This window comes from Mustela nivalis, assembly GCF_964662115.1.
Source record: "Mustela nivalis genome assembly, chromosome: 11".
In the NCBI taxonomy this organism is placed as follows: Eukaryota; Metazoa; Chordata; class Mammalia; order Carnivora; family Mustelidae; genus Mustela; species Mustela nivalis.
Genome location: NC_139030.1, coordinates 100,547,945 through 100,572,807, shown reverse-complemented (window position 1 = coordinate 100,572,807; position 24,863 = coordinate 100,547,945). Strand labels below are relative to the sequence as shown.

At 40.1% G+C, this 24,863-nt stretch overlaps 1 protein-coding gene and 1 pseudogene across 3 annotated transcripts in view; one reads left to right on the top strand and one right to left on the bottom strand.

Annotated features, from left to right (window-relative positions):
• SUMO1 (small ubiquitin like modifier 1) overlaps window positions 1–15,914 on the bottom strand; it is a 25,639-nt gene extending 9,725 nt beyond the window's left edge. The window contains exons 1-2 of one of the 2 annotated variants that reach the window (XM_082688914.1): window positions 15,639–15,914; window positions 1,940–2,014 (exon numbers count right to left, since the gene is read on the bottom strand). In XM_082688914.1, coding sequence (XP_082545040.1) covers window positions 1,940–2,014; window positions 15,639–15,650 — 87 coding nt within the window. In that variant the 5' untranslated portion in view covers window positions 15,651–15,914. The remainder of the gene's footprint in view (window positions 1–1,939; window positions 2,015–15,638) is intronic. The other variant, XM_082688915.1, reaches the window with a different exon arrangement.
• The window catches only part of LOC309843996 (small ribosomal subunit protein uS2B pseudogene), a 25,491-nt pseudogene continuing 16,276 nt past the window's right edge, over window positions 15,649–24,863 (top strand). Inside the window, exons 1-2 of the transcript in view lie at window positions 15,649–15,696; window positions 17,882–18,497. The product of the transcript in view is annotated as a small ribosomal subunit protein uS2B pseudogene (transcript). The remainder of the gene's footprint in view (window positions 15,697–17,881; window positions 18,498–24,863) is intronic.

Genomic DNA, 24,863 nt, shown 5'->3' with positions numbered 1-24,863 from the left:
AGAAAAAAATTTTCTTCCTATGGATAATTTCACAAACAGACAAAATTTCTACAGCATATCTCATGCCATACACTAAAATCATTTCCAGATAAATTAAGGAGCTAGCATTAACATACTTTTTTACTATTTTGAAGAACTCTTTTCCTAACCTTGACATTGGGAAATCTGTATTCTAAAGCAAGATTTTAGCCTAGAAGACACAGCAAAAAAGGACACCGATAGCTGAAAATGTCACCCAGCAGTTAAGAGACACTAGAGAAAATATTCACAACAGATAGACAAGAAAAACCAAGGGGCACCTGGGTGGCTCAGCCAGTTAAGTGTCTGCCCTGTTCAGTGTAGGTCATGATCCCAGGGTTCTGGGATCCAGCCCTGCATAGAGCTCCCTGCTCAGCAGAGAGCCTGCTTCTCCCTCTCCCTCTGCTGCTCCCTGTGCTGTACTCTGTCAAATAGATAATTAAAATCTCAAAAAATAAATTTTTCAAAATAAGATAAACATAGAAAATGGGAAAAGGATATAAACATAAAATATAAACGTAGTAGGGGTGCCTGGGTGGCTCAGTTGTTAAGCAGCTGCCTTCAGCTCAGGCCCTGAGCCCAGGGTCCTGGGACTGAGCCCAGCATAGGGCTCCCTGTTCAGCGGGGTGTCTGCTTCTCCCTCTCTCATTCCCCTTGCTTGTGTTCCCTCTCTCACTGTCTCTGTCAAAGAAATAAATAAAATGTTTAAAAAATATATGTAAACGCAGTAGGTCAGTAGTAGCCTAATGTCACACCACAATGCCTACCTCACTTCATCTCATCACGTATGCATTTCATCATCTCACATTACCACAAGGATGAGTACAGTAAGGATCAAGTGAGATCACATTCACATGACTACATTATAGTATATAGTTATAATTGTTCTATTTTATTATTAGCTATTATTGCTAATGTCTCATTGAGACTAATTTACAAATTAAACTTCACCAGAGGTATATAAGTATAGAAAAAAAACCACAGTATATATAGGGGTTTAGGGGTTCAGTACTATCCACAGTTTCAAGGATCCAGTGGTGGGGGGGGGGTCTTAGAACATATCCCCACAGATAAGAAGGGAAAACTGTATGAAGATTGACTCCTCCAACAATTTTCAACTAACCTTATTATCAGTTAATATCTTTAAAAAGATCAATAAAGAGGGGCGCCTAGGTGGCTCAGTGGGTTAAGCCGCTGCCTTCAGCTCAGGTCATGATCCCAGAGTCCTGGGATTGAGCCCTGCATCGGGCTCTCTGCTCAGCGGGAAGCCTGCTTCCGCCTCTCTCTCTCTGCCTACTGCCTACTTGTGATCTCTCTCTCTGTCAAATAAATAAATAAAATCTTTAAAAAAATAAAAATATAAATAAAGATCCAGTCTGAGGAAAAGAGATGCCAGGAAAGAGAATGGGGCAGGAAAATGGTTGAGAGGCCCTTTGGTTTAAGGTTGGCCCCTAACACTCAATAGTATTTACTGTACTTGCTACTGAAGATGCTAACAACAACAAAAAAAAGTTTTTATCTGGAGAAATTAAGATAATCTAAATCTGCCTAGGATCAATAAAACAGTATCAGCCTCTTCTATCTCCAACAACAGATGCATATGTAGTAAATGAAAATGCCATTTTAATTTTATTTTAAAGATTCTATTTCAGGGAAAGTACATGCGTGCACGCACACACAGGAGGCGGGGGCAGAGGAAGAGGGACAATCAGCCTCAACCTGGGGAGGAGCGGCCCCAATGCTGGCCTGATCCCAGGACTCCAAGATCACAACCAAAGGTGAAGTCAGACACTTAACTGGCTGAGTCACCCAGGTGCCCCCAAAATGCCACTTTTCAATAATTTGCCTTATTTAAATCATTTTTCTGGTGTCAGAAATTACTTACGCTTTAGAGTTAAAGGAGAAAAATAATGAAACTCACCTGTCCAATGACTTTGAGTTTAATGTATTCTCCCTCCTTCTTATCCCCCAAGTCCTCAGTTGAAGGTTTTGCCTCCTGAAAGAAAAGTATATTTAAAGATAAAAGTTCCTATATGCTGTTTTTTTAATGAAGATTTTATTTATTTGACACAGAGACCGAGACAGTGAGAGAGAGAGAGAGCACAAGCAGGCAGAGCGGCAGGCAGACAGAGGGGGAGAGAGAAGCAGGCTCCCCGCAGAGCAAGAAGCCTGATGCGGGGCTCAATTCTAGAACCCCGGGATCATGACCTGAGCCAAAGGCAGCTGCTTAACCAGCTGAGCCACCCAGGCATCCCTGCATATGCTATTTTAATTACTTACTTAATGAGTACCCATCTCTCTGAGTACAAAATTTGCACTTAAGAATATAAAAATCATTATTTTCTCTGCCACGCAAATTAAGGGGAAAAGTCCTAATTACGATCTGAAACAGAACTGTGCTAGAAATCAAAAAGGAGATCTCTTTTATTATAATATACTACAGTAACAGTTCTAAAACCTCACCATATATAGGAATCACCTCAAGGACTTTTATTTTTTTTTTTAAAGATTTATTTATTTTATTTATTTGACAGAGGGAGAGATCACAAGTAGGCAGAGAGGCAGGCAGAGAGAGAGAGGAAGGGAAGCAGGCTCCCTGCTGAGCAGAGAGCCCGATCCGGGACTCGATCCCAGGACCCTGAGATCATGACCTGAGCCGAAGGCAGCGGCTTAATCCACTGAGCCACCCAGGCGCCCCACCTCAAGGACTTTAAATGCCTGCTGGGCCCCACTTCCAGCTTTTTATTCAGCAGGTCTGGGCTAAGGCTGTAATTTGCATTTCTAATAAGTTACCAATTGGTGCTATGCTGCTCTGCAAAGGAAAAACCTAGAAACCACAACCCAGTCAACTCCTATTAGTCTGAAGCAGCTTGTTCTCCATAAACCATAAAATATTCTGAATCCAAGATTCTCTTCTCATAGCCTATCAGAAGTTAACTACTCCAGTTGCAAAACTGTACCCAGAAATATAAATAAGCCAAATTAGCATAAGAAAATCTATTTGGGAAGGAAAATTAAAGAGTATATTAGCCTAATGTACTCTAGAGTCAAATCAGTTTTATAGCATCTACTTATTTTAGACTATCTGAACCAATCTATCCAATTTTAAAAGATTAGGTTTGGCTGAAAAAACTTAGGGGGAATAAGTAGAATAAGTAAAAAGTACAGCATAGGTAGGAACAGGAAAGAAGAGACAAAATTTGAAACAAGAAAAGAGGGTTATAAAATAATTTTGGGGGCGCCTGGATGGCTCAGTTGGTCAAGCCACTGCCTTTGAGTCAGGTCATGATCCTGGAGTCTGGGGATGGAGTCCCGCATCGGGCTCCCAGCTCCACAGGGACTCTGTTTCTCCCTCTGATCTTCGCCCCTCATGCCTGCTTGCTCACACTCTCGCTCTCTCTCAAATGAATTAAAAAAATAATAATAATCTTTAAAAATATTAAAAAATAAAATAATTTCAAATGAAGGGATACTGAAATGAAAATGAAGTTAATACAATAAATTAGTTAAAACAATTTCATCATGAAGTACCTAAGAAAAGCAAGCCACGGAAGTAGTTTGGAAATTTTTAGTCAATGTGTTAAAAATAGCTTTCCTGGATACCTTACCTTAATTTGGCCACCGAATTAGCCACTTACTTAAATATATTCTCGTTAAACATGTAATAATTTCTGTTAATCCACACTTTTTTTTTTTTAAAGATTTTATTTATTTGACAGAGAGAAATCACAAGTAGAGGGAGAGGCAGGCAGAGAGAGAGGAAGGGAAGCAGGCTCCCCGCTGAGCAGAGAGCCCGACGCGGGACTCGATCCCAGGACCCTGAGATCATGACCTGAGCCGAAGGCAGCGGCTTAACCCACTGAGCCACCCAGGCGCCCCAATCCACATTTTTTAAAAGAATAGACCAACTACGTTGTATTTTACAACCAAAATAACAGGGGCCACTATAACCTGTATATCTCGTGCCAGTAACTTAAAATTCCAAGTCTTCGGGACGCCTGGGTGGCTCAGTGGGTTAAGCCGCTGCCTTCAGCCCAGGTCATGATCCCAGGGTCCTGGGATCAAGTCCCACATCCGGCTCCTTGCTCAGCAGGGAGCCTGCTTCTCTCTCTGCCTCTGCCTGCCTCTCTGCCTGCTTGTTCTCTCTCTCTCTCTGACAAATAAATAAATAAATAAAATCTTTAAAAAAAAATTAAAAGCCTTCAACATTCAAAACTTAACAGAACATAATAAACTGCAAGTAGCTTTTCACTTTAAGATCCAGGATAGAGTCCAGGGAAATGCTTAGACTTCAGAATTGAGTTCGTCAGTGTAAATCCTTGCCCGTTTTTCATTCTGCAGTACGTTCACCACTTGCTGACTACCGCGTATTTTGACAGCAGACAAAATGAACCTGCTTTAGTGAGACAATATTTCACTTGAAAACTAGATGACTGTCTTTAAATAGTCTCACCACCACCTTTCTATGGATTTATATTCATAGAATATATGAATATATATATTGCTTCGTCCCTTAAGTATCTAGAGAGGATAAGGACAGTTTATTCCATGCAGTGAAGAGCAATAAAGAGCCATGAAACCCTGAGTTCTGCGGAACTGAGGAAAAGGCGTGTTAGGAAGCGGTTGTCTGAATTAACACAAAGGAGGAGAATCCCCACCCCCCGCCCGCAGCAGCAATTCATCGGCACAATGGGAGTGATTTTGCTCCAGTTTCTTAGCTAAGATAGCTGTAGAGGCTACTAAAGGACAAAAGAGTTCTTTCCCCTCCTCCAATGCCTCGTCCACCCTGCTTTTCTAAAGCACAGCTTCTCGGACTGGATAACCACAGTCTGTCTAAAAGCATTAACAGCTCCCAGTACTTTAAGGCCTAGAACCAAACTCCACAGCATCGAATCCAGATCCTCCGTTACAAACTCAAATTCTCATTTCTCCCTCACCACTTGCTTTACAAACCTGAGGATTTGCGGAAACTGGACTATCTGCTATTCCCCAACTAAGTCCATCAGCATGCTTCTACCTTCAGCCCTGGGTGGTTCCAGTTTCCTTTATCTAGAATGTATATCCTCCCTCAACCCTCCTGAAATCACCTCACAGAAATCCAACCCACTCATCATTTGAAGTCCAGTATTAAAAAACCAAACCTCCCCCAGAAACCACAGCACCCCCTAACCTTCCAACTGGGCCTACTATTTTCCTTTCATGCTTGTATTTGCAATTTCTTCATCTCTCATGGCATTTATTTTCAATTTTAAAATACTCCCCCTTCAACCATTTTCTCCAGTTGTCCTCATCTTTTTCTTCAAACTTCTTAGGTCAGTACTTAGCATTAACTGCCTCCACTTTCACCCTTAACCCACTATCGTCTGGTTTATACATCACCATTCCACTTGACACTGCTCTCACCAAGGTTCCAGTTTGACGCCTTATTACTAAATCCATCAGACAATTTCAAATCTCACCTTTAACTCTACAATAAATACTGATGACTTCTTCCTTGGAAACTCTATACCTTTGGCCTCCAAGGTTCCACTCTCTCCTTATCTTAACTAATTCCTTAAATGCTGGGTCTCCTCTAGATCCCAAGTTCTCAATCCTCTGCTTTGTTCTCCCTCCGTGACCCATGATTCCAAACACTTTTCAGATACAAATGACTCAGTCATCCTCTCCAACCAGACAACTTTTCTGAGTTTTACACTCATTTATCCAAGCACTCGGCCATCTCCACTTTGGATGTTCCATGGGTACCTGAATATAAGTATCTAAAACTGAATGCATTATCTCTAACTCCTCTCCTAGTTTTAACTCTCCTTCTTCAAAACCACAATTAAAAAAAGAAAAAGAATTCCTCCTGGAGTCCCAATTACAATAAATGGTTACCACACACTCAACTAACTGCCCCAAAGAGAAACTCATGTGTCATCTGTGGCCATTCTGCCTCTCTTAAATCTCACAGTTAATCTTCATCCTTCTGACAATGTTATCTGTTGGTGGCTCTCAAGTTTATCCTTCTCTCCGTTTCACTGCTTTATTTCAGGTACTCATTGTTGCACATGAATATTACTACAACAGATGCCCCCAGTCTTCCTCCCTTCAATTCTCCAAATACCACCAAAGTCATCTCAAAAATGCAATCTGATTTGCCCAGAATCTTCAATTCAAAGTCCTTAGCTGACACACAAGTACATGTACTTGTACTTGTACATACAAGTTCATGTACTATTCTCCTACCTCTCTTGCTAGTATCATTTGCTCCGCAATTTGATCTCTAATTCCTTACACATGGCACCCTCTACCCTATCTCCACCATCTCTGTACACGTTAATCACCTCTGCTTAGAACACCCTTTCTTACCCTCTTTCAATACCCCTCAGGCATCACGTCCTACAAAAATGATTTCTCTAATCACCCTCTTAAACATTCCCATAATGTTTAATCTATTAATTTTACTTTTATCTATTAATGTTTACTTTTATCTGTAATAACCACATATTTGCATATCTGTATCTTCAACCAGATTTTGAGTTCCTCACTGGCATACTTCACTCACTCTTCACTGTATTTCTGATCAAGCACAATGCCTGCGACTTTGAAGATATTCAATATGCTTGTTAAATAAATTAATGTTTTCTATGACAGTTTTGTCTTGACTTCCCTACAAGTTTACAAGGAGAGGACCCAAAGTTTTTTCATCTTCATCATCTTTGTAATGCCAGGCAAATACTAGGCAGTTATTCAAAGCCTGCTGAATAGAGTTAACAACATTATTTTCTGTATCATACCACAAAATCTTACTAATGCTTCATACCTCTACTGTACACAACAGTCACAACAAGTAAAAACACTTTCAGTTTTTTGTATTCGACAGTTGGAAATAAAAGATAATTCACTTCAACTGCATAAGAACATGTGAATAACTAGGATACGAAATTTTCAAAAATAAGCCACCCGTTTCCCTAGTCACTACATGTTGGTGATCTCTTCCAACTCTGCAGCACTATGGCAATGTCATCTGTACCACTTATTTAACAGCCTCATGCTTGCCTAATGCAGTCATCCAAATTTTCATGTATGTTTTTTCTTTTGACAAACTTGTCTGAAAAACAAGAAGATCTTGGGGGTAAGAGGCCAAAGATCATCCCCAGTGATCTCAGTGTCTTTTGCGTGTCTTCTTTCCTTCTCTTCCCTGTAAAAAAGCAGCCAATACAGAATGGTATGGCACACTAGTCACAAAAACAGTGAAAGTATTCATTCAGCACCGGGTGTGGGACACTAGGTCATCAGGGAAAAAAGAACCCCGGAGAGGACTGGTTGATTTGGCTAGATAGGATACACAGTCCTAGAACAGAAGAAACTGTTAATGGAAAGAAAACTAAATACATGAACAAAATCAAAGAGAGGAACCAGAAAACTCTAAATTTTCAGATCTGTGTCATCCAGGGCCTGAACCACGGTAACTGGAATGGTAGAGGAATTTACCAGGCACAAGGCACTACCAGCTCTTCCTTCCAAGACACAGAGGGAACAGCTTGAAAATAGAAGATGGCTGGATTTGGAAAGAGAACTAGACTGGAAAGAACAAAAAAACCAACAAATGTCTGAAATTCATGAGAAGAATTTTACTGTGCCATTTCAAAGTCAAAAGAAAAAGAACTCTGATTATAAGTATTGGCAATCAGAAAGAAAGAAACAAAGGAAAGAGAAAAGAAAAAAGCAGCATTGGCAATCAGTATGTTGAAGGGAGCATCATACTTAACTACCTCCAATTTGTCAATGATCCTTCGAGCAATACAAGAATTGCCCATTCTTGGGGGTGGGGGATGAGAGAAGGAGCAGGAATCCTGGGGAAATACATATTTACTCTTATCTGATGACATTAACAAATCTTCATTTTTTAAGGTGTGATAACAGTATTGTAACAGTATTTTTACTGTTTTTACAGTATTTTTAAATGTGTAACAGTATTGTCAAAAGGAAAAGTTCTTCTCTTTTAGAGAGATACATATTGAAACATTTACAGATGAAATGATATAATGTCCACCATTGCCTTCAAAATATGAGGAGTGAACTGGAGCAGTGCAGATGAAATAAAATAGGCCAGAAGACCGGTATGAGTACATTACACACATATTAAAGTTTCCATAAAACCTTTCACAGAAAATGCATTCACTCAAAGTTTCAAAAAAAAAAAAAAAAATCTCTAAACTCTAAACCATAGGTCTGACTATAATACCTCAGTTTATTTCATTTTATTTCTTTATGAAAAAAGTCCAACACGGTAAGCTGGATAATTCTAATACTTACATCCATTATTAAAATATACAAAACACAAAGCACCTGAGTGGCTCAGCTGGTTAAGCCTCTGCCTTCGGCTCAGGCTCAGGTCATGATCCCACCGTCCTGGGATTGAGCCCCAAACTGGGCTCCCTGCTCAGCCTCGGGGTGTGTGTGTGTGTGTGTGTGTGTGTGTATAACCCAAATTACAATAACATCATCTCCCTCCTATTTCAATGGATTTACCACAATTCTAAAAATACAAAAATAAACATACACTTTTAGTTTCACACTGCATATGTTCAAACTTCAGGCACAGTACTGGAGATTTGTAATGAAACCAACCAGACCCAGGCCCATAACTTCAAGGTTTAAGTCAAGCTGTCCAGACACCAGATCCTCTGCAAATTTACATTCAACCCTACAACTGTGATTAAACAGTAGATATGCAACTTCTCAGGAACTAAAAATACAATTGAAAATCGCACTGGTTGTGTAAAACTACTCTTCGAGCCTAGACTAAGGACCCTAGGCAAAGCCTGGAACAAACTGCCTTGACTGTATACAAAAGTCCCAGCAAACAGATTTAGAGGTATGGCAGACATTGCTGATTAACTATTCAACATCCTTTTCCCCCTTTTTCCTTACAAAGGGAAGACTAGATTTGCCCAGCTAAAAAACATATTTCTCAGTGTCTCATGGCCACATGACATAGGGCTGGCCAACGAGAGATAAAAGGTGACAGACTTTGTTAGCACATACTTTTCCCCTTTGCTCCATCCATCCCTTTCTCCTGCCTGGAACAAAGACACAAAGTAACTTCTTTGTGCCCACAGGAGACAGGCATGAGAGTGAAGACATTTGTTATGGATGGGGGAAAAAGGAGTATGAAGGCATTGTGGAGCTGCCTTAGTAGGCCTGAACTAACTACTTATGTCCAGACTTCCTGTTTCATAAGAAAAATGAGCTGCTACTTGTTTAATGTACTATACATCAGGTTTTCTGTTACTCAGCCCAAAAGAAATCCAAGCAGACATAGAAGGTACTGTAAATAGGTATCATTTGCTTTATATTAAAAACAGAACCTAGAAAACTACCTCAATATGCATCAAGAGTAGAATAAGTCAGGTGTGGTAAAGTTATACAATGGAATGCAATTTAACAATGCAATTTAATAACCTACAACTATGCACAGTATCGACAAATCTCCAAATAATGCTGAGCAAAAGAAGTCATACACAGAAGTACACCCCATATGACTCCATTTATGTAACATGGTAATATATAAAAACAGGTAAGCTAATCTAGTAGTCAGGCCAGTGGTTCTTTTTTTCTTTTTCTTTTTTTTTTTTAAAGATTTTTATTTATTTATTTAACAGACAGAGATCACAAGTAGGCAGAGAAGCAGGCAGAGAGAGAGGAGGAAGCAGGCTCCCAGCTGAGCAGAGAGCCCGATGCGGGCCTCCATCCCAGGTCCCTGGGATCATGACCTGAGCCGAAGGCAGAGGCTTTAACCCACTGAGCCACCCAGGCGCCCAGGCCAGTGGTTCTTAATCTGAGTACTAGCTGCATGGAATACGTTCACTTTGTGAAAATCCAGCAAACTGTAAATGTGTGTGTGTGTGTGTGTGTGTGTGTGCGCGCGCGCACGCGTGCACACGCATCTTTGGTAAAACTGTGAAGAATAACTGGGCCTAAATGTTGAGAACAAGAGTCCAGCAAACAGAACTCCACTTTTCCTTCAGAGTCCCATTAGCTCAGTAAAGACAATGGAATGCAAAAATAATGGTCAAAATAAAAAGGTGTAACAAATACAATGTATCCTAAAATAAACTGAAGTTATGTTGTAGGAATATCCACAATTTAAACTAGTAAGGGGCTACCTGGCTGGCTGAGTCAGAAGAGCATGCAACTCTTGGTCCCAAGGTCATGAGTTCAAGCCCCACATTGGGTACAGATTACTTAAATTAATTTTCTTTTTAAATTTAACTGTTAAAGTGCTCAATAACAGGATGTGTGACATACCCACATGACTTTTTTAAGGAAGCAGAGTATCAGAAAATGACCTCCCAAAACTCACTTTAAGAAAATTCTAAAATGGGATACTAAACCTATCTTAGAGAAAATTATCCATAACAATCCCAAAGTCCTGGAAAAAGCAAATGACTTGATCTTAGAGATAAAGTTACCAGATCTACTGCTAATAGAAATAAAGATCAAGAAATGTAAAGGGGGTGCCCGTATGGCTAAGCTGCTTAAGTGTCTGCCTTGGGCTCAGGTCAGGATCCCAGGGTCCTGGTACTGAGCCCCACAAATCAGTGGGGAGCCTGCTCCTCCCTCTTCCTGCTGTTTGTGCTCTCTCTCACATGCACGTGCACACGCTCTCTCTCAAAATAAATAAATAAGTAAAATCTTTAAAAAAAAAAAAAAAAGAAGGGAATGTAAAAACATCATGAAAACTACTCCATGACAACCAATCCTTCCTCAAAAAGGAAGAAACATCATGGAGGCCGAAAGAGGAGGAGGAAGATACCAGCTGCTTCAAGTTTTTGAAGCAGTCTTCCAATTCTAGGGCCTAGAATGGTGCCTAGTACGTACTGACATTCTATAAATACCTGTTAAGTGAACAAATCTGACCACTTATTCCTTCAAAAACTTACTAAGTATCCAGTCACTGTGCCGGGCACTTCAGGAAAAAAGAATGAATAAAGCCCGATTCCTGACCCTCAAAAGCAGTCTAATGGAGAGAGACACTTAAATAATTGTAACACTATATATAAAAGCTATAATAGAGACATTTTCAGCTTTCCTGGCAATATCATAACCAATGAATGAGGTTTATCCCAGATGAAGATTACTGCTAAGGGGGCTAACAAATAAAGACATATTTGACAACTGCTTTATAGTTCTGAATTTGAACTATTCAACTAACCTTCATCACTACTCTAACCAGTTTTCAAAAACAATTAAATATTGTTTTGGTGACATTTTATTTGCAATATTTTACTATAACCTGTATGGCTGCAACATCCACTAGCAGCAACTCATGTCTATCACAAAGAAGAGAGACTGTATTGTATCAGTCCTCTCTTGGGGCATGGAATGCTTACTGTATGTATCAGGAACTACATGCTCAAGTCATAGCTGCAGTTTACCAATCTTATTATGTGATATAAATAGTAGTATACATAATTATGAATTTTAATATATACCCAATTCATCATATTCTCATGCCATCTCAAGCTAACAGTAAGATCAATAAACATCGACAATAAGGAAGAGACAAAGAATACTGAAGGGGAATAATGCTATCCTGACAGAAGAAATACCATTAATGTGGTTGATTAAAGATAACTGTAAATTCTTTGTTTTTGTTTTTTTTTTAAAGATTTTATTTATTTATTTGACAGAGAGAAATCACAAGTACACTGAGAGGCAGGCAGAGAGAGAGAGAGAGAGAGAAGGAAGCAGGCTCCCCGCTGAGCAGAGAGCCCGATGCGGGACTCGATCCCAGGACCCTGAGATCATGACCTGAGCCGAAGGCAGTGGCCCAACCCACTGAGCCACCCAGGCGCCCCCTGTAAATTCTTTGTTACTGTTCCCACTGAGAAATGAAATCTAAATGCCTTTTCCTTGTTGACTATAGTTAATAATACTGTATTGCATATTTGAAAATTGCTAAGAGATTAGATATTAAGTTCTCATTACAAGAAAAAAAAAACTGTAAATGAGTGGTGATGATTGTTAAGTAGACATATTGGAGTGATCAACTCACAATATATACACAAATAACAAATCATTATGCCGTACACTGGAAGCTAACATGTTATATGCCTATTATATCCCCCCAAAAAATAAATAAATGTCTTTCCCTTGAATTTGGGCTGGCCTTAGTGATCTGCCTGACCAAGAGAATGCAGAGGTCACCTCCAAGGCTAGGTCCTAAGAAGCTTGAGGGTTCCACACACAGTTCTCTGGAAACAGTCACACTCTTGTGAGCCCTGAGCCACCACAGATCAATATCCTAGAGTTCCTATGTTGTACAAAACACATGATGAAACCCCTCAGAGAGGCCTTGTGACTTTATGAAGAGCCCATCCATTCCAGCCCCTGACCATTAATCCCAGCTAAGGCCCCGTGACACACCAAGTCCAGCCCATAGAGCCCCGCCCAAATTGCAGCTAGATGAGCAAAATATGAAACTGCTGATTTAAGTCACTAAGTTTTGATGCAGGTTGTAAGATACCAACAGATAACCAGAATTACACAATGCTTCCAAATCCTTGACTAAAAGGAAAATAAAAGAAAATCATTCAGACTCTCTCTGAGGTGGGAGTGGAGAGAGTGAACCTGCTTATAACAGACGGTTAGCATTTCAAGTAAATCAGCCATCCAATTATTACAAATCAACAGACCTGAATTAAAGACCTGAAGTTCATGCTGCCTTTGATGACTTGGGCATGGGTGAGAAGGATGGGAACACTATAAACCTGAATACAAGCGAGGAAGGGAAAATATTTGTACGAGTTACCCATACCCATTTTGATAGTGAGCTTCTGGTTCTATATTAAGTGCTTAGATTTTGCTGCAAGGTGAAACCAGGCTAAAGGAGAGCACCCAATGAGATCTATTATTGGTTAAAGGTTACTCTTTATCCTTTTTGAGGGATCATGGAAGCTGATGAAAGCTATAGGCCCTTTCTCGCTAATAATTAATTAATTAATTTTAAAAAATTTTAAAAACACGTGTACAGATACAAAACACCATACAATTTCAATGCATTTTTGGCCCTTAGGGTCCATGAAATTTGGGCTTAGAACCTGTTTTAGAGGATTATTCAGTAATGGTTCACAAATCCACTATATAATTATAAGAAAGTATTTCACTCAAATTTACAAAATAATTTCTCACTCATCAATGGAGGATCCAGCAATTCAAGTCTTGTTTGATTTTAATGTCCACCTATTTTTTTATCTAAAATTGTTATTCAACTGCAACAGCTTAGCCCAGGCAACAAACTTCTGAGAGGTGCCTCAGAAAATGTATCCTTCTAAAAAGATCTTGGTTTAAGTTAGTATTACCTTTTGGGGACAGTGCTTCAGTCTCATGCTGCTGATATTGCACAGTAATAACTTGAGATTCTTACTCCTGCTCATAAGCTTCTTAAGGGTAAGAGTTCAGCTTCATGTCACTTTAAATCCTCAGCACCCAGCACTGATATTGTAGCGGGTCTTAATTAATAATGATGCTGGTCAAACAGACTGGAGCAACAGTTCTCAAACTTTTTGGTCTCATGACTCTTGTATACTCTTAGAAATTATTTAGAACCCCATAAAGCTTTTGTTAGGTTGGTGATATTTATTGAGGTTTACAGTATCAGACATTGAAACTGAGAAATGTTTTTAAGTATTCATTAATTCATTCAAAAATAACAATAAACCCACTATATATTAGCAGATAAGTTTTTATTGAAAATAAAAATATTTGAAAATATTTTTCAAAACTAAACAAGTGAGAACAACACTACTTTGCATTTTTTGCAAATCTTTTATGTCTGGCTTATAATAGAAAGCTGTGGGATTTTCACATCCGCTTCTACATTTCAATCTGTTGTGATATCACAGGTCATGTTAGTGTTTAGAAAACACCAGTGAACATTCATGAAAGGATGACAATGAAAAAGACAAATAATTACTAGTATTATCATGAAAATAGTTTTGACCTCAAGGACCTTCTAAAAAAGAACATCTGTCCATCTATTAGTGTACCAAGTCCGTTATTTCTTCTTTCGTGCTTCTCTTAATGACTGGTATTCAAACTGAAGCAATAAATTCTACAATTTAATTTATAATTCTGTACATTGCTCTTTCATCAGACTATGACAAATTTCAACATGCTTCTTAACATCAAAATAAAAGGCTGATGAAACTAAGCATTTACCTGTTCTTTCCCCCGGTAACCAAGTAAACAACTATCCAGGGAGATACTTATAATGCCACTTATAATTCCCATACCAATTTGGGAATTAATCTAGACTGTTAGTTAAGAAGATCCATCCAAAACTAATCTAGATCATGATTAAGCTTTAAAAATATCAATGTACATTTACCCAATCGTACAAATCCACAAAAGCCTCACTTGCTCTCATCCAGTGGTACAAAACTGAACCTGGTTGAAAACCAGGGGAATAACTGTGTTCAATTCAAAAGTTCAAGTACATTAGGAAGTTGAATGAAAAACAAACTTTCTAGATAACTATCACGAAACAAGCAAAAGATCCAAAAAGACTTAAAAGTCAAAGTCATCTGAGCAAACAAAACAAAGTCCAGACAAAAACCTTATGAATTAAAAACTAGCTTAAACGTGGTTAACTGAAGAAGGATGAGGAAGAAAAACTTACCAAGCAAAAGCGAACACTCCTGATCGAGTGCAAATCCCAAGTAAATTCTTGATGCTAACACTGAGATGGAAGACTCTGCCATTATAGACCGCTTTCCCTGAATATTATGCAACTGCTCTACATACACGAAGTTTTCCCATCCTTTCCCTCAAAAGCATCAGTCAGCTTGAGGTTAATGTTCAGATGAAATGTTTTCTGTTGCTCTAGCAGTTTTGCTCTACTTTGTTTCTCGGTTATTCTGAGTGCTCTCTTACAACTGGAGAGTTGCTGAACCAATCCCGAGTAAGAAATGTTAAAGTACAAGAAAAGAGGCGACAGCTCTGCACCACCACACGGAAAAAGACTAAGCGGAGCAGCGGCTGCCCTGCCCTAGCTGCGATCCGAACAGAAAGCAGCTTTTTAGGTTCCCAGCAAACACCAGACGTCTCCCGCCCCCATGTCCCCACTCCTGGACTATCTAAACACCGAAAACCAAAAAGTGGAGTCCACCCGCTTTTCAGGGCCAGAGAGTCTCCGGGCTGGGATCCTCTCCCGTTACATAACTGGGGCCTAGCGCCCTGCTTCTGCAGTCAGCCCCTAGGACAGAGAGACCGACGTGTTCCCCGGGGACCCTCTCAGGGAGGTGGACGCTGGGCTCTGCACCTGGTCGACCCCGGAAAAAGAAGGGGGGACGACTCGAGCGAGGCCGCAATCAGAGACGCTGGGGCACAGGGGGTGATGAACAGGCCCGGAGAGGAGCAGGGCGGCTCCTGGAGGCCCGCCGCAGGGCCCGGCGTCTCCGACACTAAGTCCACTCCCCTCCCTCTCCGGCCGAGTCCCCACCGGCCGCCCCCTCCCCCATGCCGCGCTCCCCTCCCCCGCGTCTCCATCCCCGGCCCCAGCCGAGAGGCAGGCGGACCAGCCGAGTAAGGCCTCGGCCACGGCCAAAGGACCGCTCCCAACCCAGCACCTGGTCAGACATGGTGACGGTGGCTTCACCCAGGGTCTCCGCACAGCAGCGGCCTCGGGTAGGCAGAACCTCGCTCCGGGGTTTACAAATCCGTCTCTCTTCCCCACAGCACAACACCGCGGCTGGAGGGACTTCCGCCACGCCCTGCGTCACTTCCGCTACGCGTTGGGAGGAGGGATGGGGAAAAGAGGAAAGGAGAGGCGGGAAAACGGGTGGGGGAGCTGCCCCGGGGCGAGAGGGCCCTGGAGCTGCTTTATTGGTGGTCGCTCGGGTGAATGAACAACAGTCTCCTCAGCTCCGCTGAGGAGTAGACTTTTCGCCTCCGCCCGGAGCCTGCCCTCCAGGGGAAAAGTTCCCGGTCTTAGTGTTTGGAAACACACTAACAGCCACACTCCTGCCCCTCTGACACCTCGCTCGTTTTCGAAAGCTGAGCCAAGAGGTTTCTATTGTCTCTTCCTGGCCTTGCTCGTAAACTTCCCCAAGGACATTAGATTGAATACCAGTGCTTTTTACCATACAGCTAACTTTTGATTAACCAGCCACCCTGCCCAACTCATAACCTCGATTTTTAAAAAATTTAAAAGAAGATCCCATTGGACGCGATCTTGATGGCTACTGATGAAAGAGATTCTTGGGAAAGATTTAAACCAGTAAGGAGGAAGTAGTAATTCTGACCTTGCTTTATGTTAAAGAACGATCCTTGTATGACTTCTTTAAAATACAATGGCCCTGCTGGCAGAAGGGTAGGAGATAAGGATTTAGAAGACAAATGAAATAGAATTGAGATTCTGGAAATAATAAGCCCTCACACACTGATTAATTTTCGACAAGAATATCAAGACAATTCAGTGGTGAAACTCACGAAAAATTAACTTGAATGGATCAAAGGCCTAAATGTAAGAGCCAAAACTACAAAACTCTTAGGAGATGGGGCGCGTGGGTGACTCAGTCAGTTAAGCAAGGGACTCAATTTTGCTCAGGCTACGTTCTCAGGGTTGTGAGATAAAACCCGAGCACAGTCGGCTTGAGATTCTCTCTCTCTCTCCCTCTCCTGCTCCCTCTGCCCTTCCCACCTGCACTCTCTCTCTAAATAAGTTAATTAAATCTTAAAAAAAAAACAAAACTCAGGAGAAAACATAGGCATAAGTCTTCTTGGCCTTTGATTAGGCAATGGATTCTTAGATATGACACCAAAAACACAAGCAACCAAAGAAAAATAAATTAAACTTCATCGAAATTAAAAACTTCTGTCTTTTGCGTTGAAAAAAATATAAAGAATGAAGAAAATATTTGCAAGTAACATATCTGCTAAGGATCTAATAGAATACACAAAGAACTATCACAATCCAGTCATAAAAAGATAATACAATTTTTAAATGGACAAAAGATCTGAATAGACATTGCTCCTTAGAAAATGTGCAAATGGACAAATGGATAAGAAAAATGTTCACCATCATTAGCCATCAGAAAAATGCATATTAAAACTACAATGAGGGGTACCTGTGTGGCTCAGTCGAGTGAGCTTCCAACTCTTGATTTCGGCTCAGGTGGTGTTCCCCAGGTAATGGGATGAAGCCCCATGTGTAGCTCCCCACTTAGCAGACAGTCTGCTTCTTTCCCTCCTTCCCTTCCCCCAGCTGAACTGTGCACATGGATGCTGTTTCTCTCTCCATCTCTCTCTCTGAAGTGAATAAATTAAAACACACACTATACACAATGAGATATTATTTCATGCCCACTAAAATGTCTGTAACCAAAAAGACAGATGACAATAATTTTTGACAAAGATCTGGAGAAATTGGAACTCGTATACTCGTATACTGCTAAGCGGGAACATGAGCTGCTTTGGACATTTCCATGCTACCCAGGGCGGAGTCCCTACAGTGTAATTTTGCATTCCCATCATAACTTAAACGGAAATTCTCACAATGTCCAGAGACATTGATGTCCTACAAATGAAGGAGGAGAATGTCCTCAAATTTTTTACAGCAGAAACCCACTTAGGGGCAACCAACCTTGACTTCCAAATGCAACAGACATCTACAAAAGGAAAAATGATGGTATCTACATATACACCTGAAGAGAACCTGGGAGGAGCTTCTGCTGGCAGCTCTTGCCATTGTTGCCATTGAAAAGTCAGCTGATGTCAGGATCATATTGATGAGGGAGCAGGAGGCTGGCTGAGGACAAAACAAAAGCTGGCGCCTTGCACCCCCCCCTTCATCTCACCAAACCTCACCTAGGTTCTAGAACTTCATCAATATCATCCAAGAACACTAGCCTTTGAGCTATGCTTGTTTGCTGCTGCTGCTGCTGCTGCTGCTGCTGGAACCACTCCTATAGCTGGAAGCTTCACTAACCAGATCCAGGCAGCCTTCTGGAAGCCCAGACTTCGAGTGGTTACTGATCCCAGGGCTGATCACCAGCCTCTCTCAGAGGCATCTAATGTCAATCTTCCTACCACCACTCTGTCACATGGACTCTCCCCTGAGCTATAAGGACATTGCCATCCCTTGCAACAAGGGAGCTCACTCAGTGCGTCTTGTGCCGTAGATAAAGACTGGGAAGTTCTGCGCATGCGTGGCACCATTTCCCATGAACACCCGTGGGAGTCTGTGCCCGAGGAGATTGAAAAGGATAAGCGGGCCTGCTGAAACGACTATGACCAAGGAAGAATTTCAGGGTGAATGGACTGCTCCAGCTCCTGGATTCACTGCTACTCTGCCTGAGACCGCAGACTGGTCTGAAAGCGAGCAGGGGCCCTCCGTGCCTAGTCAGCAGCTCCCTCCCGGGGACTGGAGACCTCAGCCAGCCACTGAAGACTGGTCCGCAGCTCCCACTGCTCCGGCCACTGGATGGGTAGGAACAACCACTGAGTAGTCTTTTTTTTTTTTTTTTTTTTTTAAGATTTTATTTATTTATTTGACAGACAGAGATCACAAGCAGGCAGAGAGGCGGGGAAGCAGGCTCCCTGCTGAGCAGAGAGCCCAATGCAGGGCTGGATGCAGGGCTGGAGGCAGGGCTCCATCCCAGGACCCTGAGATCATGACCTGAGCCGAAGGCAGAGGCTTAACCCACTGAGCCACCCTGGTGCCCCACCAACAGTGGTCTTAAGTGCTCTTTCACAGCAAACAAAGGGAATAAAAGGTTAACAGAAAATAAACAGATTCTAAAAGTTAAAAAAAAAAAATCAAAGGCTTTGGAAAATATTCTGGCAATTCCTCACAGTGTTAAAGTAACCATGACCCAGCAATTCTGATAGATATATATCAAGATAATGGATAAAATACATCCGTAGAAAACATGTACACAAATATTCACAGCAGCATTATCCATGATAGCAAAAAAGTGGAAACAATCCAAATGTCAACTAACTTATGGATAAACAAAAGCAGAATATACATAAAATGGAATATTATTAAGCAGTAACAATGAACTACTCATACAATGTGGAAGACCCTTGAAAATATTATGCTAAGTTAAGGGAAACAGCCACAAATTATGGTTCTATTTATATGGTATGTCCAAAATAGGCAAATCTACAGACAGGAAGTAGATTACAGGCGCACCTCAGAAATATTGCAGGTTTTATTCCAGATCACTGCAATAAAGTGACTATCACAATAAAGCTAATCAAATAAATTATTTAGTTTTCCAGTGCATGTAAAAATTGTTTACACTAAAAAAAAATTGTTTACACTAGTAGTCTATTATGAGTACAGTAGTATTGTATCTTAAAAACAATGTACATATCTTAATTTTAAAATATTTTATTGCAGGGTGCCCAAGTGGCTTAAACGCCCGAGTCGTTTAAGCACCTGCCTTTGGCTCAGGTCATGATCCCAGAGTCCTGGGACTGAGCCCCCCATCCGGCTCCCTGCTCAGTGGGGAGTCTGCTTTTCCCTCTGCCTGCTGCCCTGCCTGCTTGTGTTCTCTCTCACTTTCTCCGACAAATAAATAAAATTTAAAAAAATAAAAATTTAAGGGGATCCTGGGTGGCTCAGTCACTAAGCGTCTGCCTTCAGCTCAGGTCATGATCCCAGGGTCCTGAGATCCAGCCCGGCATCAGGCTTCCTACTCAGTGGGAAGCCTGCTTCTCCCTCTCCCACTCCCCCTGCTTGTGTTCCTTCTCTTACTCTCTCTCTGTCTGTGTCAAATAAATAAATAAAATCTTTTTAAAAATAAATAAATAGGGGCGCCTGGGTGGCTCAGTGGGTTAAAGCCTCTGCCTTCCGCTCAGGTCATGATCCCAGGGTCCTGGGATCGAGCCCCACATCGGGCTCTCTGCTCGGCAGAGAGCCTGCTTCTCAATCTCTTTCTGCCTGCCTCTCTGCCTACTTGTGATCTCTGTCTGTCAAATAAATAAATAAATAAACCTTTAAATAAATAAGTAAGTAAGTTTTAAAATAAATAAATAAGAAACATTGATTCACTGAGTTTTGTAGACCTCCTAAATGTTGACACATTTCATTATAAAATATTTAACAATCATATTATTTTCACAGACTCATCACAAAATATCTTCAATAATATTCATTATTTTTAGACTTATCAGAAAAAAACTTTTATTCATCACTGTCGAATTCACAATGATGAATATGAGTTTCCCGAAATGGTAATTATTGCATAAAACCTCAGATTTTTGTCATTTACAACAAATACTGGCAATTGTTTTGTTAGACTTATTTGTTCATTTTTTTGAGAAAATATCTGCTACATGTCTAATGATTATTGGCCTGCCATTTGTTCTATCACTTAGAAACAGTGCTCCTTTTATTTAAAGTGGCTAAATCAGCTTTTAACTCAATCTTTTATGTACTTTTCCTGGAGATAGCCATCTTTTTTTTTTTTTTTTTAAAGATTTTATTTTATTAATTTGACAGAGAGAAATTACAAGTAGATGGAGAGGCAGGCAGAGAGAGAGAGATAGGGAAGCAGGCTCCCTGCTGAGTAGAGAGCCCGACGCGGGACTCGATCCCAGGACCCTGAGATCATGACCCGAGCCGAAGGCAGCGGCTTAACCCACTGAGCCACCCAGGCGCCCCTTGGAGATAGCCATCTTATGGAGAATAAATAGCTGCATTTCTTTATATAGAATATTTTTTAAATGTTATTCAAGCACTGACATTTAATAAAATTAGTGTTTTTGTGCCCTACTGCTGCTATAACAAATTTCCACAAACTTCATGGCTTACAAGAACACAGTTTATCATTTTACAGCTCTGGAAATCAGAAGTCAAGGTGTTGCAGTGCTACATTCTTTCTGGAGGCTTGAGGGGAGAATTCCTTTTATTACCTCTTTTAGTTTCTGGAGGCCACCTGCGTTTTTTGGTTTATGACCCCTTCCTTCATCTCCAAGGCCTGATGGATATTTAGCAACTACCTTCTCACCCCTACTCACTTCCCTCTCCCTCTCCTCCTCACCTTCTGCTGTGGCCACATCTGCTTCTCTGACTCTGACCCTTCTGTCTCCCTTCTCTAAAAACCCTTGTGATGACACTGAACTATCTAGGTTATTCAGGATAACCACCTTATCTCAAGATCCTTAATCACAGGAAATAAAGCTTTGCTTGACCTTTAAAAAACAAAAAAAAGATCCTTAATCACACCTACAAAATCTTATTTACCTATATGTAAGGTAACATATTCACATATTTCAGGGAGTGAGAAGTGGACATGTTGGGACACCTGGGTGGCTCAGGTGGTTAAGCATCTGCCTTCAGCTTAGGTCATGATTCCAGGGTCCTGGGATGGAGTCCCACATCGGGCTTCTTGCTCAGCATGGAGACTGCTTCTCCCTCTGTATGCTGCTCCGTCTCTTGTGCGCTGTCTCCCTCTCTCTCTCCATAAATATATAAAATCCATAAAAAATCTTTTAATTACAGGGTGCCTGGGTGGCTCAGTGGGTTAAGCCGCTGCCTTCGGCTCAGGTCATGATCTCAGGGTTCTGGGATCGAGTCCCGCATCGGGCTCTCTGCTCGGCAGGGAGCCTGCTTCCCTCTCTCTCTCTCTCTGCCTGCCTCTCCATCTACTTGTGATTTCTCTCTTTCAAATAAATAAATAAAATCTTTAAAAAAAAAATCTTTTAATTACAAAAAGTAATATATCTTATTTTTCCCCTCTTCAAAAAACCCAGTTCATCCCAAATTATATACAAAATCAATGGTCTATTTCATTTCTTTTAAAGGTTTTGTTTATTTATTTGAGAGAAAGAGATAGAGAGCATGAGCAAGGTGGAAGGGCAGAGGGAGAGGGAGAAGCAGACTCCCTGATGAGCCTGTTGGGGTATTCGATCCAAAGACCCTGAGATCATGACCTGAGCTAAAGGTAGACACTTAACCGACTGAGCCACCAGAGCACCCTAGTGAATTATTTCAAAGACAGTAATCTGATTGTACATCTTCAACAGGAGATAATCTAGGAACAAAATGTGTAAACTTTCAATGAAGTTAATATTAATAATAATATTAGTATTGTTATTCTGAAGCTATTATATATCAAGTATAGAACAAAGCATATAAATATTTTAAATCTATAGAATCAGTAGGATGATACCCCCTTTTTATTTCCTGATACTGCTTGTTTGTACATTCTCTATTTTTTCTTCAACAGTCTTATAAGATGTGTATTAATTTTATTAGTCACCTAAAAAAAACACTTTTGCTTTCTTAATTCTCTATATTGCAGGTTTATTGCTAATTTTTTCTGCTTGTATGCCATTTTTTCCTGATTTTTTTGCTTTTAATTAGCTTTCTTTAGCTTTTTGAGATTAATACTGAGATCTGATTTTTAACCTTTTTCTCTAAAAAACATATGTATTTTTATTTCGTATTATTTTTTTAAGTAGGCTCCATACCCTGAGTAGAGCTCAACACGGGGCCCAAACTCATTACCCCAAGATCAAGACATGAACCAAAATCAAGAATCAGATGCTTAACTGACTTAGCCACCCAGCACCCCTAAATATATATGTTTTTAGAAATAAATATTTGGGGAGGAGGAAAAAAAATAAAGGTAAATATTTTACTCTAAACATAGCTTCAGCCTCATCCCACAAAGTTTGAAATATTATATTAATATTTTCATTATTAGTTAATTCAAGAAGGAGACATCTTGGGATAAAGCAAAACTATCACTTAAAAAACACAGTAGTAGGGGTGCCTGGGGGGGCTCAATCATTAAGGGTCTGCCTTTAGCTCAGGTCATGATCCCAGGGTCCTGGGATTGAGCCCTGCATCAGGCTCCCAGCTTGGCAAGGAGCCTGCTTCTCCCTCTCCCTCTGCTTGTGTGCTCACTCTCACTGTGTCTCTCTCTGTCAAATAAATAAATAAGATCTTTTTTTTAAATAAATAAGATCTTTAAAAAATTAAAATAAATAAATAAATAAAATGAGATGAATCTACCAACAGCATTTTTCACAGAAGTAGAACAAACAATCTTAAAATTTGTTTGGAACCACAAAACGCCCTGAACAGCCAAAGCAATTTTAAAAAACAAAATGGAGGTATCCCAGTTCCAGACATCAAGTTACGTTACAAAGCTGTTGTAACCAAAACAGTATGGTACTGGTGCAAAAACAGAACATAAATCAATGGAACAGAACAGAAAACCCATAAATAAACCCAAAATTATATGGTTAATTGATCTTTGACAAAGGAGGAGAAAAAATATATAATGGGAAGAAAACAGTTCCTTCAAGAAATGGTGTTGGGAAAACTGGACAGCTACGTGCAAAAGAATGAAAGGGGACCACTTACTTACACTGTAACACAAAAGTAAATTAAAGATGGATTAAAGACCTAAATGTGAGACCTGAAACCATAAAAATCTTAGAAGAGAGGGCCATTTGGGTGGCTCAGTCAGTTAAGCATCCAACTCTTGATTTTGGTTTAGGTCATGATCTCAGGGTCTCCAGATCTAGCCCCATGTCAGGCTCTGTGCTTAGCAAGAAATCTGTTTGAGATTCTCTCCCTCTTCTGCCCTTTCCTCACTCTCTCTCTCTCTCAAATAAATAAATAAATCTTTAAAAAAAAAAAACCCTGAAAGACAACACAGGCAGTAATTTCTCTGACATTGGCCATAGCAACATTTTTCTTGCCTCCATATGTCTCCTGAAGCAAGGGAAATAAAACCAAAAAATAAACTTGGGACTGCATCAAAATAAAAAACTTCTTGGAGGGGGTACCTGGGTGGCTGAGTCATTAAGTGTCCAACTCTTGATTTTGGCTCAGGTCATGATCTCAGGGTCATGAGGTCAAGCCCCATGTCAGGCTCTGTGCTTAGCCGGGAGTCTGCTTGAGAGTCTCTCTCCCCCTCTCCCTCTGCACCCCACTCCAAACTAAATAAAGTTTTTTTTTACAAAAGCTTCTTGGGGCACCTGACTGGCTCAATCAACAAAGTACGTGACTCTTAATCTTGGGACTTTACGTTTGAGCCCCACATTGGGTGTAGAAATCACTTTTTAAAAAATCTGCACAGCAAAGGAAACAATCAACAATACTAAAAGGCAACCTACCTAATGGGAGAAGATATTTGCAAATGACATATCTGATATGAATAAATATGCCCATTTTTTAAATTACCTAGTTTTAAAAGTGAGCTGTATTTAGTGGAGGCAGGAGGAATTATATGATTTATGTTTCTATGGGGAAAGAAAACTGCTGCTAAAGTACTACTATTACTGTTACTAACAACAGCAAACACCATTCATAAGACACTTTCTTAAGCTGAATCAATTATTTTATTTAATATTCACAATGACCCTAAGAAATAAGTCTATAATAACACTGTTTGCAGATAAGCAAAATGGAGTATAGTTTAAGTAAGTAACTTGTCTAAGAGCCCATAGACAAAAAGATAAAATTTGAAACCGGGCAATTTGGCTCCAAAGTCCATTATCTTAACCCACTATGCCAAGTCATCTGAAATATAGTATAAGTAATTATATTTATATAATATACATATATTCATATAATTTATATTTATGTCATAAATAAGTTATTTTATATACTATAAGTAATTATATTTATATACTATGAATAATTTCTGTATGTATCATATATAATACAAATATATAAATATCATATATAAGTATGTTTTATATATAAGTATTTATTTATATATAATATACATATTTTATATATATTGTATGAAGTAATATACATATAAAATATGTATATTATATTTATAAAAGCATATACATTCAGAATATGTATATTATCATCT